Here is a 19,177-nt window from a genome sequence, read left to right on the forward strand (position 1 = left end):
TAAAAATATTATAAAAACCTAACCTAGTTTGCCGCCGGTAACGGGGCAGGGCCCAAGCTACCGGTGGTCAGGGCCGCAGAGTGAGGAACCTCCGGACGATACGTGCCGTGTTATTATTATTATTATTAAGTGGTTGGACAATTTTGAATAATAAGATTAATAACCTATATTTAATTATCTTGCCATATAATGTAACGTAAAGGAAACTTTTAATTTATAGCATTTTTACATACAATACAAGAATGGATCACATCATAGGGACATATTACGATGTCCATTCATGTATATTGGCAGCTAATGGGCATTGGCTAATTGAGTTTCCAAGCCCTCTCGTTCCGAGAGCAGGCCTGTGCCATACAGTGGGACGTATACAGGCTGAGATTATTATGATAATAATGCTAAACTTAATATTTATGGCATGTCTGCAGGGCAATGTTTAATTTAAGGATTTATTGTCATTTGGTGCAAATGGAAAATGGACAACTCGAAATTATACGTCAAAGCAGAAATATTTCAATTTGAAATACATCAACGAGGAAAATTAACCATCCTGAATATCGTCGAAAATGGAACCTTGTCCTATGGTAAAATTAACAAAGATGTAAGCCGAAAAAATCCGACCACTTGTATTTACGTACACACACAAATATAACGAGTTGTAAATTTGTTCCACCTGAAATCATATGTTTTGGGCCTACATATTAAGTTAATTGATTTAGACAACATTCACTTATTGCTTTACAAATTATATAATGGACAATTTTCCATTAGGGCTTAATGCACTTACAACAAAAATAAATTTGGTTGTTAATATTTTTCACCAGAATTTCTTTTTGACAAAATTGACTTTGGTTGATATATCTTTAGGTCTAAATTCAAAATGACCAATTCAAGTGGACGATTTTCCATTTGCACCGAATGACAGTGAATCATCGCTTCATATCACTAAAACCAACGTCTGGTTATTATTTGTGTTTGTGAATAAACGCTAGGACTGACTTTTACACATACGATACACATCGACGCTTGAAAGGAGAAATTGGGTAACCAAATTTTTTTTTAAGATAGTGAGTTATACGTGTTTGGAATCAGTAAATTTTACTTTGAAAAATGTCGCTTAGTCCGTTTCTCCTTTCAAGCATCGACATATACATTACACGATTTAAACTTTCGTGATTCTCACTCATAGTCAAAATACCACAAACGGGACTTATCACGCTATTATTACACGAGTAATATTTACCTTAATTTAATATGTAAATATTACTTGTATAATAATAGCGTGATAAGTCCCGTTTGTGGTATTTTGACTACATTACACGATTCCACAAAGAAAACCAAATTCTAACGTTGTTATGCAAAATTACCAGCTTTATTAAAATAGAAAAACCTCGGCGATTAAAAAAAACATGTATTAAGTAAAGTACTATTCAATGGAAAAAATCAATTGTGTAAACAAAGCAATTTTTCACGATTACTCCGTAGTTACTTGCATTTGAACGCCAATCCCGATCATATTCACATCTCAATGACCTCACCACTGTTTTTAACAACCATTTTATCATTAAATAATCGTGTAAATATGTTTATTTTATAGAATTAATTGGAAGACGAAAATCCGTTATATTTGTCAAACTGACATGATAATTTTTCTTCACCGAAGTTGGTCTATGGTCGGTCTAGTCTCTGGAAATTTAGTGCTGTACCAACAAAATTAATTATTTGACTGAACCAACCTTACCTACCGATAATTATGGCTGGCTCTGCAAATTAATTTATTCGTAGATATTAATTATTTATGTTAAGTTACACTATTTAATGAAGGTTTATAAAGGTTTCTAATCCTATCCTACTATCCTACTTCCTACTATATCCTACTAATCCTACTAATATTATAAATGTGATAGTTTGTGAGTGAGTGAGTGAATATGTTTGTTACTTCTTCACGCTGAAACGGCTTGACGGATTTGGATGAAATTTGGCGAAAAGTTAGATAACATGGATTACAACATAGGATACTTTTTATACCGATATTCTCATGGGATAGGGATAAAATCTTGAAATAACAACCGCTCAGCTTAGAGTCATGAAAATTGGTATGTAGATAGTTTGACATCTGGAATAAAACATAGCCTACTTTTTATTTCGATATTCCCACGAGATAGGGATAACTTTCGAACTAATAACCGCTGGGCTTAGAGTCATGAAATTTGACCATGATTGTTTTTAATGTAATGTCAATGAAAACAACGATTTAATTTTCGGGAATTCCCACGGCAATTTTTAAAAATCCCGGTATTGCAGCTGCTGGACCTAATGATTTACGTGTGCGAAGCCGCGGGTAAACACTAGTTGGACTATAAAATAGCATTTTAGTAGAAATTATGTACATTTCTATTTACTAGTATCATATTTACTGTGGAGTCCATTGTTGGACCAAAAAATCATTTTGAATCACTTCCCTGTGTCTACTCTCATTTCCCTGTCTTATGTAAATTTAAAAATGCCTCTTCTAAATTATATCGAAAATACAAACTGAGACATGGATGCACAGAAAAACCAGAAAAAGAGACCAGCGCTGGGAATCGAACCTAGGTCCTCAGCAATCCGTACTGCGTACTATAACCCCTACACCACCGTTGGACAGGAGTCAAGATACAAATTTCTTCTATGCACACATATCTCAGGTTGGCTTTTTCTACTACGCTACTTAAGCAGCAAAAAAATCTAAATTAATCCATATTTTAACTGACCCTTTAAATTCTAAAATACTCCATCATAAACCTTGGGGAAAATATACGACAAAAAATATAAGTGGATGTACATGTTTCACCATTTTAAAAATTCTACCCTTAAAGGGGTATAAAGGGGAGTGTAAGTTTTGAACATGAAGTGTAAGTTTGTATGGAAGAAACGTTAGGTATATATTTGAAGATATAATTCTAAAACTTCTTGAAAATGCTATTAAACATTTTAAGTTAAAAGGGACATGGAAACATTGTGAATGACTCTTGAACAGGACTAAGATAATACGTGATTCGCCATTTTTAAAAATTAAACTTAGGGATTACATTAAATAATGAAATATGAGTAAATTCAAAATAGTTATTTACTGCTGATTGAAGTATCTTAAAGAGCTTTCACATCACTAGAGCCAACGTCAGTCAGTCAGTCAGCCAGTCGTCAGTCAAGTGTCAATGTCAGTCACCACATTTGTTTACACAATTGATTTTTTCCATTGAATAGTACCGTAGTTAAGAATATTTAAGTACACAGTACCTTTAGTTCTTTGATATGCATATGGATAAACCTTCCCAGGTGGTCCGTGGCTATATGAACATGTTCATTTATAATGTACTGAAACACAAAAGTAAATTGATAATTAAAATTTTAATTAAACTTGTGATTTTATTTCCTTCCTGCGCATTTTTCGCTTTCTGTATGACTCTTTCACAAAAAAAGTGTTTTAAAATAAGTAATCTGAAATATATCAACAGAAATGGAAACGCGGCGTGGAAACTATGACCCAAGCCCTCTCATTCTGAGAGGAGGCCTGTACCCAACAGTAGCCAGTAGGGCGTGTATAGGCTGGAATGATGATCATGATGATCTCAACAGATACTTAGTAGAGTTATTTTGATTAATATCGAGGGACACTTGACACTGTCGAATCTTAGTGTCATCTTACGTACATATAAAAACTCCAATCGTGTTCTGTATCGCGCTATCAAAGTTTCACAACATGGACGCGTATATACAACTACCGACGCTGTTCCTTCGGACTTCGGTCCCCAGGCATAACACCTGCAGGGCTACTACGAAGCTCGAAGTTCGTGTCGTCCGGTCCCTCTGACACTTATACCATTTAATACGAGAGCGAGAGAGACTGCACGACACGAACTTCGAGTTTCGAGTTTCGTAGTAGCCCTGATGCCTGGAGAGCGTACTCTCTATCTGGAGCTCCCCCCACATTGGTGACCCCAACAATGGGCGAAAAACGCAACCTTCGAAGACGTGCAAGACAAAGACAGTCTCACAGCAGGCCAGAATTGATGTGCCAAAGGAATATTTCGGAAATTTCTCACAGTTTTGTATGTAACTTTCAGTTTCTTTAATTTAAATTTCCTATAAGTAATTACTACTCAAAAGAAAATTACGGGCACTTGAGTTTCATCGGTAAAATGAGCAAAAATACGTTCGCGTTTCGATCGGAATACATTTAATTGAATGAAAAGTATTTTTTACTTCTCATGCTCATATTATCTCTTGCTCTCATGCAGAGCGCTGTCTGTCCGGTGCAGTATACTGGCTCGTAGGTTTGCAAGGTGTACTGAGGAAGTAAAGACAACATTATTTAAAGCCTTCTGTCAATCCTTTTACACATGCAGCCTGTGGGTCAGCTACACAAAGCGGGCGTACAGCGCACTAAGAGTGCAATATAATAATGCGTTTAGGGTGCTGATGGGGCTGGGGCGACGTTGCAGTGCGTCCGGTATTTTTGCGCGTATCGACGGGTTCCACGCTATCATGCGCAAGAGCTGCGCCGCGGCGATGCAGCGCGCGCGCGCCAGCCCCAACCGCATCCTGAGCACGGTCGCTCACCGTTGGGATTGGGACAGCCCAGTGATAAAACATTGGCTGAGCCTACATGCACCAGTCGTTGAGAGACTTATGTCGTTTATATAGGACTTGTACGGTACTACTAACCCTTAGTCTATAAGATAAGATGACTGTATCTACTAACAAATAAATAAAATATATATATAAATGTAGGTCAATGTAGCCTAACGAGGCGGGAGTAAAATGAGTACTTTAGTCCCTGGGGAGTAAAAGTAATACATTTTAATTTACTTCAAGTGACTTATATAAACTCAAACAGCCAGTACTTACTTAGTTTTTGGCATAAAATAAAGTTGTGTGACATTTTCATGACGAAAATTTTTACGTTCTTAGTCTACGTGGTCTTGGTTCTATGCTTTTTTCAGCATAGAAGGTGGCGCCATTCTATTTATTCCAGTTTGTGTATGGACCATTTCACCGATGCGATTTTGTTATAATTATCTGTGTCTGGTTGGAAAAATACCTACTGCGAAAACTTTGAAATTGTTGTAGAGCGTAAATCATAAACGATTAAAATAAAATGATTATTCTCGCATTGTCGTCAAGTGATAGCGAAAATTATGATGTCGAGCAAAGAGCAAAAGACATAATTGATAATCTTTTTCCGCCGAAATCTAGAAAGATTTATTTAAAAACCTATGAAAGTTTTATGGACTGGAGGAATAAGAAACGCATTAATTCTTTCAGAGAAAGCGTTTTCTCGCAATCGAAGTGAATAATAGAATTTTGACCTAGAGACTAAAAGTCAATATAAACCCTCGGATAAATAGACACCCTCGCTAAAGCTCGTGTGGCTAACCACCTCGGGTATATATATTCGCTTATTTTAGTCCCAAAAAATATACTATTTATTTATAGTATCATTTTTGAACAGGAAATTTTATAAAGAATTATATTAATTACTACATACTTATTTTCATTTTACCAATGAAACTCACGTGGCCCCCATTTTCTTTTGATTCCAGAAATTTCCGTGAACTTTTCCAACTTTTTGCAAATTTTCCACCACTTGCTGATGTTAGGAGAGAGAGGTACCTACCTGATCCGGCGCTCGTTTGATCTTCATCATCTCGATCTGATAGTGCGCCAGATGGTCCAGCTTATCCGTAGGATCATGACCGTAGATCTCGAAGGCATCTATGATCATGGCCAGGGTCAGGTTGTCACCCGGGGACTGGCAGCATGGGTGGTTTCTTATGTCATAGGCACACTGAAAAAAGGTAAAAATAAACTTTTTTTCATCACACTTGCTCGTCAATGATGTTATTCCTTGCCTGTATACTAAAGGACAATGGCTTCAATTGTTCCCGCGGGAGTTAAGGATTAACGTATAGTTTTTCTTCTCAAGGGAGTTATGACTTTAGTTTTAAAAAGCAAGTAGGTACGTCATTTGAGACTAAGGAGGTTACAAGTCAGCCAACGTTTTATTTAGGTACATATTTAAGACATAGCTATACCCTAATTTTACACCTAAAAATTTTCCACGCATCATGAAACTTGGTTATTTTTATATTTAAAATTTATATCAAATTGTTTTGCAATAATTTTAGTAAATATTTTTCTAGCATGTTGGAATAATTAGCTTAGCATTGTCTATGGTAGACGACTCGAAAAAAGTGACAATCAGGGGGGATACTACGCAATTCGGAAATAGATGTTCGTATAGTTTTGCTGACGTAAATATTATTTAATACGAGAGTGAGAGGGACGGTACGATACGAACTTCTATTTTCGAATTTTATTGTAGCCCCCTGTAATTGGCGGGCAGCCATTATTTTATTCAGTTGTTTTCTTAGCGTCTTTCTATTGCCGAGCTGTGAAGTGTTTAGACACAAAATAATTTAACTTTTTGCATTTTTTTCCTCGCAATGTGATAAAAATCATTGTGTGTATCACGGGCCGTTAGTAATCCCCCTTCTTACGCCCGTTAATCCACAATGTACTATTACTTTTAGCGATAAGGTCGCGAATGAAGGTTTTCACAGAGGCGAAATATCGCTAGATGGCGTTAGTATCGCTAGATGGCGTTAGTATCGTGACGTCCGTTTGACATTTGCGTCGCGCTTGTGATTGGTTAAATAACTAAATGAGCCGAACAACTACTAGACACTGGCAAAATTGTCCTCCGATGGACAGAGCCATATTTTTTTTTAAAGAAACAACAACAACAACTAATTGAGCCCAATCGCAAGCAAGACTGAAACGTCAAACGGACCTCACGATATTAACGCCATCTAGCGACATTTCCCCTGTCGAATAACCCTCATTGCTTATCTTGGGAAATTTCTATGTTGCTATGGTTTCTGTATGGCTTACTAAATTAGGGTGTTCAATAAAAAGTTATTGTATATAAAATAAAAATGATGAAGATATAGCTCGTTAGGGCCTAAACTGGCTGGCGCGGGTGCACGGAGCGGGTACAGTCAAGTTCATAAGCTTGTGAGCAAAAATTTGATCAAAAATATCTCAACACGCTTCTACGCCATTAACAATAGAGTCGTGCTCAGATATTTTTGATCAAAATTTTGCTCACAAGTTGCAGCTACAGCACACATGCCGAAATTCAATTACATTTTGCCCCTATTTATAAGTTTTTCTATGCTAAAGTTAACCATAGGAGTTTCGAAGGTACAAGACCGCCTTTGTACCTGCCAAAGTACCATCTGTCTTCAAGGTATCATTAACCTAATATCTGTCTTTTTTATTTATTGAATGCGATGAAGAGTTTACATACAAACATGTATAATAATATAATCCGAACACTGAATATGGTTGAAATTCAACCCGCAATTTTTATATGAACGTAACTTAATTATTAGAGAGAGATATGTAGATTTAACATCGCGAGTAATATAAAAAGCTTGTAGTAAATGTTATATTCTTACCACTGAAATGAAACATAATAAAAATAAAATAAAACTAAACAATCTGCAGCTAGCCGCAGGCATATTGACCGACACTGTATTTCCTAGACCTAAAAAACCCTAGTTATACTTATCAAATCAAAGCTGAGTTAACGACCAATTAAAGCTTAAATGTTTGGCAGCAATTGTTTTTTAACAAGTACAATCAACGAAACAAGTTTTAAAACCAAATTAAAAAGAATTCTTTCTATCGATAAGATAAGAGAAACAAACAGCTAAATCAATAAGTAGGTAGGTACGTCTCTTAAGAATGTGAAAATAATTATTTATGTTAATTTACGGGACCTTATAATTAATTAATTAATCTTAATAGTAATAATAACATTTTATAATCGTATGACATGATATGGATACTTGTGATCAGAAATAAATTATTTTATTTATTATTTATAATGCCAATATACGGGACCTTAGGTTAGTTTGTATTCTAGAAAAAAAAACAACCGAATTGATAACCTCCTCCTTTTTTGAAGTCGGTTAAAAATTACATAATTCCCGCTGGATCAAATCATCGCATCCATGTCGCAGAGCTAGTTAGTAATAAATTGCACAAAATGTCAAAGAATCTCAATTCAATGACAAAGGAAAAATTTTGTCCGCTATATCATCATCAAAGTTAAAGTTAGGATTGTTGTTGTTATAGAGCGATCTGTCTGACTCGAGCGCGTCAAAAAGGTTAAGAACTCAACGTAAATAGTCATCAAATTGAACCCTTTCGATGTTCTTGAGCATCCCCTACGTTTAGAATAACGTAAGTAGCGACGTTTGGATATCGATCGGTCCATCGCGCAGCCTCCCTGACACCTTCGGTAGCAGCCGACTAGAGCGGCCAAACCCCGTGAAAATAATCAAAAAATGAACAAAACCCTACAAAAATAAAACAAAAAACAATTAAACTGTAGCCATTTAGTCAACAAAAGTGTTTAAAATATAACCAGAGTAAAAACAAGTGAATTCAACAATGAACGTGTGCTAAAGTCGGGGATAATGGCCGCTCAAAAGGCTCGATAGGATGTAGGATAATTTAGCTTAGTAAAGAAGTCTTCCAAAATAGTTTAAGGTATTAAGTAATATAAAAGTGTTGAAAAATCAATGTCTTCCAGTCAATTGTAAGATTGTTGCGGTAATAAGTGGTATAAAATTGTTACAAAAAGTAGGTGAAGATGATTAATCTAGGTCGATTCAAGTTGCCGCCGATCAAGAATGCAATGCAGGTGGCGATGCAAACGGTCCGCCAGCAGATGCCGGACAAGCCTGGGCCGCCACCCCGTCCTCCACAAAATGTCAGATTCGCAAACCAAGGTAACATTAAGTACTTAACTAAGATCACGATGGATGAACTGAAAGAATTTCCTTGCTCACCCGCGACCTTACGATAGCTAAGCTTATGCAAAATATGCGTGTTCATGCAGTTCCTCCACCTCCACACTGTAAGAACACACACAAATCATACAAACCCATCATCACCACTACCACACTACAATGACGCGTTTCGAACTCAACCAGAGCTCATCTTCAGAGTGACACAACCGTACACCATGCTACCAGTTGTTAGACTAACAAACCACAACCACCGTTTTAATTTGTCACTGTAAATATATCCTTACGCAAAATAAGACATACCTACTCATATCATGGTATTTGACGTATTAACATAACACTGTAGTTCAGTAATGGCGCTTTGAGGTGGTCAAAGGATTAGGTACTAATAGGTGCAGTCAGCACCAAAAGTAGCTGGTTACTTTTTTACTTACACATTTGTCAATCTTGTATGGCGCTAAGTACGTGGCTATTTGACTAAGTACAAAAGTAACCAGGTACTTTTGATGTTGAGTGTACCTGGGCGACCGAGCTATGCTCAGTGTTCTATTTTTTTATATTCGTATTTTTGGACACGTATCTGAATAAAAGCTTTACATGCAAAACGCAAACTTAGTTCATTGTAATTCAAAAACACGCGTTTTCCTAGAGATAGGGCCAAGCTGGGTCGATTATTCGCTCTCAAAAGCACAGAAGCATCTATAGTTAGGATACGTTAAGTTATTTCTTTATAGGCTCTTTCATCGTTAAAAAGAGTTGAAATATTCATTGATCTACTTCAGTAACTTCAGTCATAGTATGACAAACTAACGTTTAGGTAACTGGAACTTCCGTATAAATTCATACCTTTGTCACCGCATCGTCTCCGTAAAAATTTTGCAAAATTGAAATTGAAATTGTACACGCGTTTAATTTACCCCTAAGAAACATTTTGGAAAGTGACCTCCTCCTCTCTACTATATAAGAAAGTATATATACTTTTCTAAATCATTAATATACAGGTTGTAATTTTATGTACCGTTCCAATTTTGTATACTTGCTCAGACCATCAATCTGAACAACTTTCATTATGGGAGCAACTCTGAAATCACGAAAAAAAAAGCTGTTTCATACAAAAGTTCGTTACCTGCTTGACCAAAATGTATGAAACAGCTGATTTTTTTTTTCGTGATTTCAGAGTTGCTTCCATAATGAAAGTTGTTCAAATTAATGGTCTGAGCAAGTATACAAAATTTGAACGGTCCATAAAATTTCACTTTTACCTCCGACTCGATCCGCCTCCGCCTCCGCTAAGAAGATCTCTATTAAAATTCTACGATAAACTATCAAATAGCATAAAGAGTTGTATACGATTTCGTCTGTACTGAGTACCGATTGCAAATTAAAGGAGTAACAACATAATAGATGAAAATAGTAATTTGACTTCGTATTATTAATTTTCTCAAAAGATATTGAAGCAAGTTCTTTCTTATTTTGTCAATATATCAGATATGGGGGAGAGCTGTGAACTATCCACCATGAACGAGACGACATCGCCAACATACCAGTCAACGAATCCAACTAACCCGTTCCTGAGCGGCGATCTGCAGGCTGAAGACTCCTTCACCAGTTATCAGAACAGCTATCCACAGCAGGATGGAGCTCCAAGGTAAAGAATTAAAAAGGATAAGGAAATAAGAAATCTTTATGAGGACAATAATAAGGAGGGGTAAGGATTGCGAGGACGCTATCCTTAGCCTCTTTTTCTTTTGAGAAAATCTTGTCATATATTTGATTAAATTCCTCTAGTATAATGTCTTTCTATTTAGTACCATATCTGTGTTTTAGCCTCAGTACTTTTTTGTCCATGTCCTCGCCCTCATTAAACCTGAACTATTTTAATTTCAAGCTTATAATAATTTCGATTATTCAACTCTGTGTATTAAATGAGGTCTTTGTGAAATTTCAGAACTCAGAGTATGCAAAGCGTCGATTTCTACGCTTCATCAGAAGAAGGAGGTTTTGAAGAGGGAGCTGGAAAACCGGGCGCTAAAATCAACGAGTTTCAGGCTGCGTGGAACGTCACTAATGCTATTCAGGTAAGTTCTATTAAACCAATTACTTACTCTCTACTCTCTAAGAACATAGTTCCTTTCATGAATGAATAAACAGAAATTTCAAATATTTTTTCTCTGCAGGGCATGTTTGTAGTATCTCTCCCATTCGCCGTACTCCAAGGAGGCTACTGGGCTATAGCAGCTATGATCGGCATCGCCCACATCTGCTGCTACACAGGAAAAATTCTCGTCGAATGCCTCTACGAAGACGACCCCGTCTCCGGCAAGCGCGTCAGAGTACGCGATTCTTATGTCGGCATCGCGAAAGAGTGCTTCGGAAGGAAGTACGGTGGTAGGGTCGTCAATATTGCTCAAATCATTGAATTGCTCATGACTTGTATTCTTTATGTGGTTGTGTGCGGCGATCTAATGATAGGAACTTTCCCGGACGGCTCTATTGACACCCGCTCCTGGATGATGCTGACTGGAATCTTCCTTCTCCCTCTTGCATTCCTTAAAACTCTCTCTAGCGTCAGTGTACTGTCCTTCTGGTGCACCATGAGCCATTTAATAATAAACGCCATCGTGCTTGGATACTGTCTTCTTTATATCGGTGATTGGGGCTGGGGTAAGGTGAAATGGAGTTTGGATTTCGAGAACTTTCCGATTAGCCTCGGTGTAATCGTTTTCTCCTACACGTCACAGATATTCTTACCTACGTTAGAAGGTAACATGGAGGATCCCTCGAGGTTTGAATGGATGTTAAACTGGTCACATATCGCAGCGGCTGCTTTCAAATCGATCTTCGGCTACATGTGTTTCTTAACCTTTCAAAACGATACTCAACAAGTGATCACGAACAATCTCCGTTCGTCCGGATTCAAGGGGCTTGTGAACTTCTTTCTAGTAATCAAAGCGATTTTGAGCTACCCATTACCATACTACGCGGCTTGCGATCTGTTGGAACGAGCTCTCTTCAGAGGCAAACCTAAAACTCTGTTCCCTGTGATTTACGCTTTAGACGGGGAGTTAAAGGTGTGGGGTCTAGCTTGGAGGCTTGGCGTCATCATGTTTACTATCATGATGGCGATATTTATCCCACATTTCGCTATACTGATGGGTTTCATCGGCAGCTTCACCGGTACCATGTTAAGTTTCATCTGGCCTGCATACTTCCATTTGAAGCTGAAGGGTCCTCAGCTAGATAGCCAGACGGTAGCTTATGACTACTTCATCATTTCCTTAGGTGTTCTATTCGGGGTGATCGGCATGTACGATTCTGGTTCAGCTTTGATAAAAGCATTCAAGATCGGTTTGCCGTTTTAATTCTTAAAACGTAGTTATAGGTGATTGTTGAACTATTTTTAGATGGCATACTTCGTACTGTTTCGTCGCATCAGCTGCTCGTTCGTAATGTTCAAGCAAATAATCATTTAGAGATGTGATTTAATGATATTCGTGCTAGATCAAAAGGGTAATGCGTAATTCAATTTACATCTGCATCAAAGAAAACTGACTCTACAAACCAACAGATACGAACATATATAAACATGACTGATATAAATGTAAATTGTTATACACTATTACCTCACCGTATTGTATAGTATTTAAAAATGCAAAGCTATGTAATTTTTATGTTATTTAAAATTGTTCAAGGTGTCTTCCAATTAAAAATATACTTAGCTACTAAGGATAATAAAAGTGATAGATGATAGTTAATTAATTAATCCAAAGTCTTCCAAGACGATTAAATTGATTTTTTTGACGTTATTTCACAACGAAGTCTTCCAATAATTTATAAAAATAATAGCGGATAATTGCTAACATAAAATTTGTAACTGGCTGCAAATAAACATTCCTCAAAGATAAATCTTATATAGGTATATACATTAATAAAAATACTTCTCAATTGTTATTTAAACAGCTTACATGGAGATATAAAAAAGATTTAATAAGTTGCTATTATTGCTAAAATCTATTGATAATCATAATATCAAAGCATGTTTTACAAAAATGAGTATAAATATAAACGTTTTACAAATATAATCAGAGTAGGGTTAATTTATGAATTATTTTATATGCAATTTTCTATGTCATTCGAAATTGTTTTGATTCTGATATTTAACAATGTAACTGATGTCAATAAAAAACTTAATTAAATAGTGAAAGACATGTCTCGAAAAATATTTATAATATAGGAATAGGATAGGTTGGAAAATCAGCCAAGTGCGCTTGAAATAGTACACGTATGGTTCTGTAGCAAAATTTTAAGTGTTTTGGATACGTAAGGAACCATAAAACCTATCAAAATTGTATGAAAAATTGTTTTTTATTATAAGTTATATGAAAAATTGCTTGTTAAGCCATCAGAAAAAGTGCCGCTGATACAATGTTTTTAAATCATCTGTCATAGATGCCAAGACCGCGCGGCCGTTGATGATGACGATATGTAAAATTATTTAATGTTCTATGTTTTTAATTAAACTAAAAACGATGTCTTCCAATTATCATTCCATCAAAATAAAATAATTGTTGTTGATTATAATATAAAGAATAAATAACATTTATTATACATATTCGCAAATTTGAGTACTTACAATAAATTTTGGGAGGAATGTATGTTTTAAATATTTATGAACAATACGAATGTAGTCTAATTTATACATGGATTGCAATAGCGCAGATGAAAGGTAGGAAAAGGTTGGAAGTAAGATTTTTTTAATGCGGCTCATTTAAATGTGAGTACCTACCGAAGAAAAGTTCGTCTTATAGTCATTTTACGATGATCCCTAATAATATTAATATATAACTATTTTCACAACGTGATGATACTTTATAATCCCTAATAACGTTTGTAAATAAACATCTGTCAAAAAAAAAATTGACGACCGGATGGCCAAGTGATTAGAGAACCTGACTACGAAGCTCGAGGCGGTTTGATTCCCGGCTGGGGCAGATATTTGTATGAATATGACGAATGTTTGTTCTCGGGTCTTGGATGTTTAATATGTATTTATGTATGTATATTTCTATGTAAGTAAGTTTATCCGTTGCCTAGTATCCATAGTACAAGCTTTGCATAGTTTGAGACTAGGTCAATTGGTGTCATGTGTCCCATTATATACATTTATTTATTTACGTCACTCCTCTGTATTATATAATTAATTGAGAATGTTTTTCAGCAGAAGCAGCGTTTTAGGAATTTTTGATTTTGGTTGTCAAATATTTCTATATTTCTATAAATCAGTTGACGTTCAAAGTGTACCGTCAGCAGCAGAAGTAGATTAGCGCTTGTAATGCTCAAAATCATCTTAATTCTCTCTTAATACCTCGGCAGTAGTTATTTTGAGCGGTATTCAATCATTTGGCAACAAAAGTTTCAACAAATATTCATTTAACAAGCAACGTTTCGCAAACTTTTATTACACAAATTAATCTCTTTTAAACACCACATTTCAGAAATTGATCATTTCACAAACTGTATTTGAAAAACCGTCGTATAATAAATAATTTTTTTGGCAAACTATTCATTTATTATTTTCGTCATTTGGTTTGTCAAATCAACGTTTGGCAAAAAAAACGTTTAATAAAATGTAGCATTTCTTATGAAATGATACATTTTATTACCTGAGCTACAGCTACTTCGTGTTTATACACGAAGTAGCTGCAGCTCAGGTTAACTTGGTTAAGATATAGGTTAGGTTAGAACAGAGACCCTAAGAAAAACCAACTTCTGCCAGTTCAGTTGGTTAGATTAGGTTAGGTTAAAGCTGCGACCCTAAGATAAACTAAATGCTGCCAGTACAGTAGGTTAGGTTGGGTTAGAACGCGACCCATAGAAAAACTAACTAGGTACTGTCATTACAGTCAAACAAATTAAATCATGTCATGACCCAGAGTGGAACCTTTGTGCTGCTAATGTCGTGTTGGCATCTCATCAATTTGTTCGACTGTACCTATTAGGTTAGGTTAGTATAGTACTGCGACCTTAAGGAATTCGAAACAAAAACGAGCCACGAGAACCAAATCCTACCAATTTAAATATGTTATGTAACTAGTTTGTCAAATAATCAATCTAATAATTTGAAAAATGAGTTTTTCAAACTAGTCATTTTAATTGGGTTTTGTTTGGGAAATGACCATTTTTAAATGACGATTTATCATATGATGTGTTTGTAAAGTGACAAGTTTGTTAAAAGTAAGTATATTTATCAAATGATCATTTGTGATATGAGCAGTTTGTGATATGAAGCGGTTGTGAAATGAAAAGTTTGTGAAACGTTGCTTGTGAAATTATCAGTTGTTAAACGTTGTTTACCAAATGATAGTAAACCATTTTGAGCACCGTAACTGCTCATCTACTTCTGCTGCTGACTGTACCGCGTCAAAAGGGTGATACATTTAGTTTTTCAACTAAATATTCCGATAAATATCGTTAAACGTATCCTATTTATACTTCAAACGAGGAATTCTTGTATACCTATTTAATTACTTATTCATTACTGAAATCTCGGAAACGTTTGCAACGTTTTCAATAAAAAATGGTACTAACTGTGTGGGGGTTTTCAGGAACGAACAATCGATCTAGCTTAGTCTTAAGTCTAGGAAAACGCTTGTTATTGCTTTTTAGCCGTAGCAAAGCTAGGTTGCCTAGGTCCTAGGTGACGCTAGTTAATTGTGCTATACAAGTATCATAGGGATCATGGTAAAATTACTGTATTATACTTTGTATTTCAATGACAAATACTTGTGAATAAACTGTCAGTTTTATGTTTTAGGGCGTATTTAAACCGCTCACTGTTCCAATAATTTAACTGTGTGATATCTGTGTTGGCGTCAGTTTATTTGTCCGAATAAATAGACTTGGCTTGACAGATATCAGTCCAGCAAGTATCAGAAATTTATCAGGAAGTTTTGAAACAGGTTCTAACAATCGTATTTAGAGAATTTAACTGACAATCCAGTGGAATTATATAATAGGCTGGGCTATGTTTAAGGAGAGCATCTGGGGCTACAACGAAATTCGAAGTTCGTGTCGTACCGTCCTCTCTCTCATATTGTATAACATAAGCGTCAGCGGGTCGGCAAGATAAGAAGTTGGAATTTTGCACTTCGTACTAAGTAAGGGCTGGAGACTTCTTGACCTTCCAGCTCGGGACCTTCATTAAGGATCCCTCCCTTTTCTTTTATTAATCTGTGTAGTAAAACGAGGGGCTTCCAAAAGTTGGCGTTTTGTATTCATATTTACAGTTATTGAATAAAAAAGCTTGACTATCAAAAATGTTAGATATGTGATTAGGTATATTAAAATTCATGAAGTATACTCCAAATGATAATTGTTTTTAGCACAGTCTGATTATTATAATAAGTAATCAGATAATTATATTTTATAAACCTAACAACTTTGTATTTGAGTGTATACTTTCGTAAATATTTTTTTGTTCGAAAGTTATGCGAAAATAATAGCTATATTTTGTTTTGTTATAATTATGACAACGCTTAGATATATTCAAAAGTATTAGAAATGTATCCAAGTGCAATAATGTTGTATAAATACTTAAATACATATTATGTATTGTGATGAACAACCAGTCTAGATGTGTATTTTAAAGAATATAAAGTGTTAATCGCGTTTGATTCTCATTTGTTATTTATATTACCTTTTTAATTGTTGTTTGTTCAAAGCAATTTATTTTTTATTGTCAATTTTAGTTACAATTTCACCCTCCTTAGAGGTTGCACTTTGTGGAGCACCACCCTGTAAAAAATAATTTATTACGGTATTTGACCCCATTTAACTTTGAAAGTGGCCCTACTATACATTTATTTGTATAAATAAGTGACGAAATTTATTTCCTCTCTCTTATTACCGCATCTCCAGATGCCCGATGTTGGCTCGCATGTAGCAAGGGCGCAAACCGAAAGGAACGCCAGTATAAATTATTTAAATAACTAGATGAAAACCCGGCTTCGCTCGGGTAAAATGTAGACTCATAATAATATGTTTGAAAAAATTTTTTGCCAGTAAAGACTGTCGTACTTATCGAAAAATCTGACTTATATCCCAGCCTTAATTATTATCACAACACTTTAACGGCTAACCTACGTATCGGTATTTCACCAGTAGATATTTTCTCCTAAATCTTATTTGCCCAAATAACTACGTAGTCAGTCCCAAAGTTCTGTCACAAATGAAAATAATGATAAAAACAAAAGTACCAATCAGTTTTTAATAAATTATATACCAATTTAAAGTATTTAATAAAAATAAATTAAGTACTTAAATTATTCAAAATGACTTCTTTGTTTTTAATACAGGCCCTAATCGGCGCAGCCAGTCGTCTATCGCAGCACGCACCATTTTCATGTCTATTTTCAGCCTGTTTTCTTAAAGATGACTCTTCCCCTCTAAGACCTGCCAAATTTTAAAGTCCAGAGGATTAAGGTTCGGACTGGAGGAGCCAATCTTCGTGTCTTATAAAGTCGATTTTTGACGGCCAAACCAGGCTTGAGTGGTCTTGGCTTTGTGTGCTGGCGCAGAATCCTGCTGAACACAAAATTATGACCTGAAAATAGCGTGTTGGGCAGATCTTTGACATCTTATCCAAAACCGTCTCTTGGTACACTTTCGCACTGATTTTGACCCCCTTTTTCTCGAAAATGAACCTCAGTTGGCCCGTAATAAGATCAGAGAATACTCTTCAGAGCTCCTAGCGTACACTCTATCATTTGTTTATTGTACTTCTCTTCAATACGAAAATCTTTTCGTCTGTAAAGAGGATAACGGTGTCGATTTTTCGCGTACCGCTTTAACAACTTCCGGGATCTTTTAAACCTATATTGTTTTTAGACGGGCATTAAGTAAGTGCCCACTCTATTTTTTGTATGCTCGCAGACTAAATCTTCGTTTAAAACCTTTTTGACGGTTTTTCTACTGACACCCATCTGCAAAGCCATCAACTTCTGTTTTCGACAGGATTTCTTGCTATGCGTGCCTTGATCGCTTTGATCACTGCTGGTGTTGGTACGGAGCGAGGCCGGCCAATTCTTTTCTTGTCCTCAACACTGGAGACTTCATTGTACCTGTCAATCGTACGGTACACAAACCTAAGCGTTATATTTACATTTTTGAGCAACTTGAAAATGGTACTTGGCGAGTGCCCACAGCAGTGCAATGCTAAACAAGCTATTCGTTTTCTTTCAACGTCCACTCCATCGTGAGAAATCGCAGCGAATGACTGTTTATTGTTTAAAATAATTGGCAAACATTCAAAAATGGAATTCAATCAAATTTTCTTAAAATCATGTTTTAAATTTAAAATAATGTGCCCAGTGACAGAACTTGGGACCGACTACGTATGTCTGTCTCATAATCAAAGAAATTAGACCTAAAGGGCCCCATATAAGGTACGATCCGTCTGTACGATCGATCTGATGAAAATCGACGAATCGTACCGTGTGTGGGCCCTTAAGGTCACAATGGAGAACGAAATGCAAACCGTGACACGTGATGACGTGACACTCACGCCACTTTGATGTGATGACTTTGACATGTTTACTTCGCAACGCCATTATATATACTCAGTATTATTCCATTTTTTATTGAAAATACTCGCTAAATCCGAATTTTCTACCTACAAGTTGTCGACTCGAACAAACGTCAAACACTGAAGATAGTTATAGTTGAAGGTAGTTGGTGATAGTTTTGAGTTTTGATAAGATCCATTCAAGTTTTCCGGCAAGACGTTTCGTTTTACACAGTCACATGAGTCACAGTTCTTTGTAATGGATACTTTTTTGGCGTGACGCACGCGATGTGTTGAAGGCGAGCCGTATCTAAGTGCTAGCTAGTATGAAACGGAACGTTTATTAACTACCCAAGATGGCGACTGCGGTTTGTTTGTCAGTGCCATTAGAATTTAACGAAATTCTCCATAATCGAATTGCGGATATATGTTGTCGACTCGGATCGACTAATTTTTTACGCTCTTCAATTGATGTGCATTTCGTTCGAGTCTACCGTACCCTGGACGAAATATTAATATAGATAGGTAAGTAATGCAACCTCGCTATGACTTTAAGGGGCTGTTTTTCACCATCCATTGATTAGTGTTAACTGACGGTTAGGTGTGATGCCGTCTCTATTTGTTTTGTCGAAATAGACGGAGACGGCATCACATTTAACCGCGTTAGGATGGTGAAACAGCCTCTAATTAAACGTAGGTATTTGGATTTGTAATTTAGGGCTCCGTTTCCACCAGAGATGTGCGAGGATGT

At 36.0% G+C, this 19,177-nt stretch overlaps 2 protein-coding genes across 2 annotated transcripts in view; one reads left to right on the forward strand and one right to left on the reverse strand.

Moving 5' to 3' along the window:
- LOC141441529 (uncharacterized) overlaps window positions 1–7,583 on the reverse strand; it is a 30,774-nt gene extending 23,191 nt beyond the window's left edge. The window contains exons 1-3 of the mRNA XM_074106293.1: window positions 7,506–7,583; window positions 5,660–5,830; window positions 3,280–3,357 (exon numbers count right to left, since the gene is read on the reverse strand). Coding sequence (XP_073962394.1) covers window positions 3,280–3,357; window positions 5,660–5,830; window positions 7,506–7,568 — 312 coding nt within the window. The 5' untranslated portion in view covers window positions 7,569–7,583. The remainder of the gene's footprint in view (window positions 1–3,279; window positions 3,358–5,659; window positions 5,831–7,505) is intronic.
- A 753-nt stretch (window positions 7,584–8,336) lies between these two features.
- Window positions 8,337–14,443, forward strand: LOC141441678 (vesicular inhibitory amino acid transporter-like). The gene is made up of 4 exons (XM_074106480.1): window positions 8,337–8,846; window positions 10,353–10,512; window positions 10,813–10,942; window positions 11,042–14,443. The coding sequence occupies exons 1-4, from the start codon at window positions 8,708–8,710 to the stop codon at window positions 12,224–12,226; spliced, it is 1,614 nt and encodes a 537-aa protein (XP_073962581.1). The 5' UTR covers window positions 8,337–8,707; the 3' UTR covers window positions 12,227–14,443.
- The last annotated feature ends 4,734 nt before the right edge of the window (window positions 14,444–19,177 follow it).

The sequence above is a fragment of the Choristoneura fumiferana genome, chromosome 24, assembly GCF_025370935.1.
Source record: "Choristoneura fumiferana chromosome 24, NRCan_CFum_1, whole genome shotgun sequence".
Taxonomy (NCBI): Eukaryota; Metazoa; Arthropoda; class Insecta; order Lepidoptera; family Tortricidae; genus Choristoneura; species Choristoneura fumiferana.